Below are 6797 nucleotides of genomic sequence, written 5' to 3'. Positions count from 1 at the left end.
TCGGTAGTGAACTAGGTGTGGATGAGGTGAGAAACAAATCATTGTTTTTACGTGGTCCGTAAAGTTGCAGCTTTGTATATCTCGAGGCAGGTTTTGAATATTTTTTACTTGCGAACGGAATAATAACCAGTATTAAGTTGTTCGTAGTAATACGATAAGCAGGTAATTAGTAGCTATTTTAAGTTGTATCTAATCTGTTAACGCATAAGTATAAAAGCTTGTGCAGGCTGCCTCACTGACGAGTATTATCATCATGTATTTTAAACTTGTATTGGCTTCAGTTGGTCTCATGTGTATAGGTTTTGTCTCAGGTATGTAAAGACACGTGTATGATTTTTTGCAGGGACGATCTCTAAATTGGAAGCCTTCATTTGCTACCAGTTTAGTACTCACGAACTGTAATATACTACTTTAGCGCCCTCAGGCTACAAGCATTTACAATTAAGTACATAGATGACTGTACTGATAACTTTTTAATTTAACTGCCTTGTAAATATTTTGAATGGGTCACTACGCAAAAAAAAGGTGATCCACTGTATTGAAGAACTTAACTCTTTTTTTGCGAAAGTGTTTGTTGCTATAGAAATACGCTTTTTGAAACGTCGAATACTTGTATATATTATTTTAAATTTGATTTCCTTAAACGTATCGAATCGTAGGTTCGGGCACAAGATATTGTCATGAATGCGGTACAGGTAGATCCAAGGACTTTCAAAACTGCCGTCAGTTTGTAAATATTACCAAAAGTTGTTATCGGTCACCACCTGGATATTGCATATTTATTGTTGGAAGTAAGTATGTCACCTAATACACGAATATCATCTATCTATTTTTAGATAAGACAGAAGACAATAAGGTCGTTGACTTTGCGTCAAGAATATGTTCTATCCGTAATTGTGACTGGCATAGGCTTTATAACAAAGCAAACAAACACTGTTCACAGTGCGAAAGTGACTATTGCAATACTGACAAATTTTGATCAAATAGACCAAGCTTTAATAAGAACTATGAGTACTTTTCTGCATACTGGGCAACTAAAGATTTAAATTCAAAACTATCCCTCCCAAACTAACTGAACCCCATGGCACATGATCGTCTAGATACAGCTACCTAACCTGACTAGCAAAATACTAGCACCACTTACTACCTTGTGTTTTAAGAGTCGCTACAAGATATGTGTTGGCTGTCGGAATGAGGATCAAGTAAGGAATACAAATAAATCAAGTGCATGCTTTAAAAACGCAGATTTAATCAAAATAATTCGCATTGAAGATTAAATTTAGAAAATGGTAGTTCACCGAGTACAAATATGGCAATAGGCTGGGGAAAAAAACCACTGACCAAGAAAAAAGCCAGCCAACAAACTAATTTAAACTTATTAGCAAAATTAGTTGTCTGTAATAACATGAATGCATATTATCATGGTCGTTAAGTAAATTAATATAATGTCGAATCATAGACTCCACTGGAATTGATATTGGACACACATAAGACAATCATTAAAACATTACAATAAAGTCACAGAATAAGTTTGGATATTGGATAGCCAGTCCGAATCCCACACAGAGTTGCTCTGGTCATGACAAGTGTCACCATTGTATGAACACGCTAGGAGTTGGTCTGTGAGAAGAGCATTTCAGATAGGATAGGATACGCCAATTGATACAAAATACAAAAGGGCACAACTAGAACACTCCGCACACTTTTAGCAGATCACGTTTATTGTCAATTATGGCCCATTTGAATGTAGGCCAGAGAAGAAAAAAAAACACGTGTGCCACGGAAACGAAATGAATTCTTTCTTCGCGCCAGGCGCGGGTTCGGGAATATTTAAATCGAATTTTAGCGGGTAAATTCGGTTTCATTACAATATAGATCCGTGCAGTTGTGGCTGATGTCGAGAAATATATTCCAAAGGTAGAAGAATAAAATTCAACACTTCCTTTTTGTAAATTTTCAGAATTGTGTCTTCTTTGTAATACATTTTGATGTCACTACTCACGCAATCCGATCTGTGAAGCATTGCTAGAGTACGGCAAACCAACTATTAAACACTGTTCTTGGGTGGTTTGAATTGAACTTTTGGACTGCCGGAAATTGTGAATTCTAGCTAATTCCGAAAGAACGTAAAAGTACTCGCAATACGTTTAATTCAATAAATTTTGCACTAGTTAAAAAGTTGCACAAATTGATGCAAGTTCTTGTTCAGTAAGAACATTAGAACAACCCCCAACGAGTCGTTATCATGAAAATTTTCCCCGGAGTCTCCAGTTGCAATTTCATTCTAAGACAGTCGCAGTTCTCCAGTCGACTTCTGATAAATAATCATTCGTAAGCAGTTTACAAGAAAACCGAATTCATTATGGGTCCAACGGCAAACGTCCATTTTGATAAACGTTAACAAAAGAAGGTGTTGTGATCATTGTTTTCTATAAACATTGTAAATGTAAATTGGTTTTTGATTGGATAAGTTAATTAGTTAGTTACTAGAGGAAAATTATCTTTTATAGTTATTATGTAGTAAAGTGGATATTTCGCTTGTTTTATTAAATGGCACCAATTTATGTAGATTGTTTATTACAAATATTTCATAATTATGTGCATGTGTTTATATAAGGACCAATTCTTTTCTTAATATTATTTAATAATCCTGCCAAATAATGATACTATCCTTAATACCGTGCATGATCCAAATTTAAAACCGCGCAACTACCAAAAATTGCGACCCCAGACCCGAAATGAGAAGAAATCACTCGCTAAACCAAACTTCAATTACCAAATTATTAAAAAATAAATGCTCGCCCAGTGTCCTTGGACCGTGTCTAGTTAAACGAGGAAAATATTGGCATATAGCCCAACTCTGACGCTGCAAACAAAAAACTGTAGCCAGAGACGCCACTGCCCTAGCTAACTAATAAAATATATTAGACTTGAAACAGGGGCAGCATCCACCTGAACCTAAAATTTATGAAAATAAAATATTAACATTCACAATCCCATTCTGCGCCACCTATATATCTTTACCTAGCACTGCATCGCCTACGGTGCCTGGATCAAATTCCCACTGGTCTTTTACAAAATAAAATCCCACAAAATCGCGAGTACCCGAGACCGCCTCACAACACGATCCCAAAGTAGTCCCCAGGTTTCCCCTTGGTACAGCTATATCACACTACAGAAATTAGTCACAATCGAAAAGTAGAAGTCACAAACCCTATTTCACAACCACCTTTCACACTTGCGGCTGGCTTACTGTTGTTTAGTCGCCTCATACGACACGACAGCCTCACTCACACAGATTAAAAGACTCCGACGCACACCTCCCATTGCAACACCGACAAACTTCTACGGTAACAAAATACTGTATACAAGAGCCCTATTACCTATCTCCCTCTAACACACAAACTTCCGAAGAAATTCCGCAAGCACCGTGAGAGCTCCAGGGTATTGTCTCCCAATTGTGGTCAATTACTCCGCCGTATTTTGAAGACACCGACCTTTAGCTCCAAGTCTACAACAATTGCAGTCAAAGTGGTCAATGACACCCTCCCCCTAATTGGTCAATAACCCATTAATTAAGAATAGTCTCTATCCCTGCGTGGAGTGAACGTACCGAGATCCATTTTCTTGGAAGTTAACCCATTAACACGAGGAGGAAACATACCACTTCCACTATACACGTCTTAAAATCAATAACACGCAACATGTCTCCAAAATTGATAATCAACCAATAACAGGACACTAAGCTTGGTTCATGATAGCGCTCCCAAGATCGATAACAAATCAATAAAAGTGGTCCAGGATAGGCCATTATCTAAACTTTTACTTTGTGTGCTCGAATCTTGAAACAAGAAACGGAAATATTTACGGAATCCTTCTAGAAAGAAACCAAAAATATCCGTTCCTTCTGACTATCGCCATACCATTGATATACACGAGCCTTATTCGAGTCGTCCCTTCTACGACGCACACTCCCGAAGGCATTCGGCAAGCACCGTGAGAGCTCGGCTCTCTTTGGTCCACGATTACTCAGCGTACGCTATCCATGCCATGATTATTTCATATACACGAAGAGCGGGTTATATAACCTACTGCGCTCCACTATGAAATTAACTGAGACTCTGTAGTCAATTTGTATTTCAATGTTATTGCAATGGGTTAGACCACCAACAATACACATCTCTAGACGATGTACCTACTCCTTGAGTGAGACCAACGATGTTTCTCTATCCTTTCCAGGTTTACATATTCTCTTCATTTATTGTTAAACACAATAGACCATGTATAATGGTCAAGGACTAATATTATGTAAACAAGTTTAGCGAAAAGCTGTAGGTACAATATTTGAACGGAGATGCACAAATGCCTATCTCTTTTACTATTGAGTAAATTACTTATTCAGTGCATTTACTGGATTTTTCTATAATGACACCTTCTGTAAATTACCTGGTTCTTAGGTCATTAGTGGACTAGATTAGCATTGTTTGTTAACATTTTTAATTACCCCTTTATTTCCTGTGAGTTTTTCTAATCAATTTTACTGATTTATAGATTTTTATAGTTATTAGATAGACATGTGCATGAATGAATTCACTTAGGACTTAGGTATGGTAGAACCTAATAAACCGGCACTTCGAACACCTAAAATAAATCTCTTTATTTTCTTATACAATAAGGGTGAACAACCTGGTGAACAACAACAAAAAATGTATTTTTTTTTTATAAAAATGGTAGCTAACATTTAAAATTCTGTTACAATGATAAAGAGTATAACATATACCAATTTTTAAATAAATTCTTATCTTTTCAAAAAATAATAATTGTACATTTAGCGTTATACTTATATATATATATATATATATATATATCTATTATTGATATATATATATATATATAGGAAACACGTTCAAGTGGCACCAATAATGAGCATATATAGACGTTGTGGCACCCATATATGCGTAGTGGCACCAATTTAAGGTGCCACAACGTTTTCGACTATATTTACGTTCAGGCACCCTATGGGACTCTAAAAACGAAGTATGGCGAGGGTGCCACTTTGACCATATACCTATAGAATCGCGATTTTGGTTACACGCGTATGTCTTAAGGCGGCGCTGCGGTCGGAAATATTTACAAATTGTCTAACTGGCACCATTTACGTTGTGGCACCGTGGAATTTTAGCATGCATTGCAGGCAAGGTCAACCGCTTCTCACCGATTATAGCTCCCCTTTTATGACCCCAGTTGTCTACCTACGTACTTTATTTTGTCGACGAGTTGCTAGAAATTATATTTCTCGTTTAAAGGACATCGTTTGTCGTCTTTGTTAACAAACGCAATTTTCCCTACAATGAATTGATTACAAGCTTTCGCATTGCAATGCGCACTTCATATAAAAAGGTTATTTTGCTAATATTCCTAAGGTTACTTTACAATTACAAAGAGTCGAACACTACTGAACTTTTTAGCGGCGTTTCTAAGGAAGATCGATCTAACATTGACCGTTAGAAAAAATTTGTTAGGTAACCTTTGAGAATACGTCTTTGCATATTTACCCTTTTAAATTTATAGAACATGATCAACTCCCTACTGCAGTTAGATTTTGCGCGTCAGTTTAATTACGCTGATCGTTAATTGGATTTGTTTATAAGGTGACATTATTGCATGCTTTCAAACTACTCTTAAAATTAAAAGTAAGTTTGGCCACATTGTACACTGTAAGATTATTTTTTTATTCGTAATTTTGGTATTTGAAACCCAATTTATGAATTACACGTGTAAGGATTGTTGATTGATAGCAAAGTCAAAATCGATATGTTGATTTCTATTACTGATATGAATTTGATGATGATCATTTATTTTGGAAATTGTATAGCATAACGGCCGATTCTCGCCACAATTTAAAAAATAGTAGTCAAGGAAGTTTTAATTAGTTAATGGTGGCAGATCTATACTATAATGTAAGTTGGACCATGATAGTCGATTAATCCACATCATTATACTGGTACAAATTACCGAAACATTAATTTCCCGACTAAAGTATATTATTAGAAACCTAACTGGTTTTAGTAAATTGCCAAAAACTTATCACCAGGCAATTCGGAAACTGTTAGATGGTTGTCGGCGACCACATCATCAGAAACCAAGAGACATGCTTCTCCAAATAGATACAACCTGTTCAGTTTTACAATTCTGCATAATTCAATTTTCATAGTTTACCGTTTTTTGAAAAGTTGGGCCATGGTAGTCGATTAATTCAAAACATTAAGCTGGTACAAATTATCTAAACATTCATTTCCAGACTACAGAATATCATTAAAAACTCTGATTTTAATAAATCGCAAAAACTTATCACGAGGCTCCTCGTGAAACTGCTGGACGGTTATCGGGGACCACAGTATCAGAATCCAAAAGACTTGCTTATTCTAAATAGACACAACCTTTTGAGTTATACAACTCTTCATAATTCAATTTTCATAATTTAAAATTTTTTGAAAAGTTGGGCCATCGTAGTCGTTTAATCCAAAAAATTAAGCTGGTACAAATTACGTAAACATTCATTTCTAGACTACCGAATATCATTAGCAACCTATTGATTTTAATAAATCCCCAAAAACTGATTACCAGGCACCACGTGAAACTGCTGGACGGTTATCGGGAACCACAGTATCAAAATCTAAGGACTTGCTTCTTCTAAATAGATAGAACCTGTTGAGTTATACAAATCTGTATAATTGAATGTTCGTAATTTACCATTTTTTGAACAGTTGAGCCATGGTAGTCGATTAATCCAAAAC

At 35.9% G+C, this 6797-nt stretch overlaps 1 protein-coding gene across 1 annotated transcript; it reads left to right on the top strand.

The window, feature by feature from the left end:
• The first annotated feature begins 252 nt into the window (after window positions 1–252).
• On the top strand, window positions 253–1254 carry LOC116160133. Its single transcript, XM_031473270.1, has 3 exons — window positions 253–311; window positions 660–791; window positions 837–1254. Exons 1-3 carry the CDS (start codon window positions 254–256, stop codon window positions 977–979), a joined length of 333 nt encoding a protein of 110 aa, XP_031329130.1. The 5' UTR covers window position 253; the 3' UTR covers window positions 980–1254.
• Window positions 1255–6797: the final 5543 nt, after the last annotated feature.

The sequence above is a fragment of the Photinus pyralis genome, unplaced genomic scaffold, assembly GCF_008802855.1.
Source record: "Photinus pyralis isolate 1611_PpyrPB1 unplaced genomic scaffold, Ppyr1.3 Ppyr1.4_LG1, whole genome shotgun sequence".
Classification (NCBI taxonomy): Eukaryota; Metazoa; Arthropoda; class Insecta; order Coleoptera; family Lampyridae; genus Photinus; species Photinus pyralis.
This window is presented reverse-complemented; position numbering and strand designations above follow the sequence as displayed.

Excerpts from the sequence above, each read along its gene's own strand:
- LOC116160133 (XM_031473270.1), top strand. The coding sequence starts at position 254 with ATGTATTTTAAACTTGTATTGGCTTCAGTTGGTCTCATGTGTATAGGT. Across the intron at positions 312-659 it reads GTGTATAGGTTTTGTCTCAG|GTTCGGGCACAAGATATTGT; the intron begins GTATGTAAAGAC and ends ATCGAATCGTAG. Across the intron at positions 792-836 it reads TTGCATATTTATTGTTGGAA|ATAAGACAGAAGACAATAAG; the intron begins GTAAGTATGTCA and ends ATCTATTTTTAG.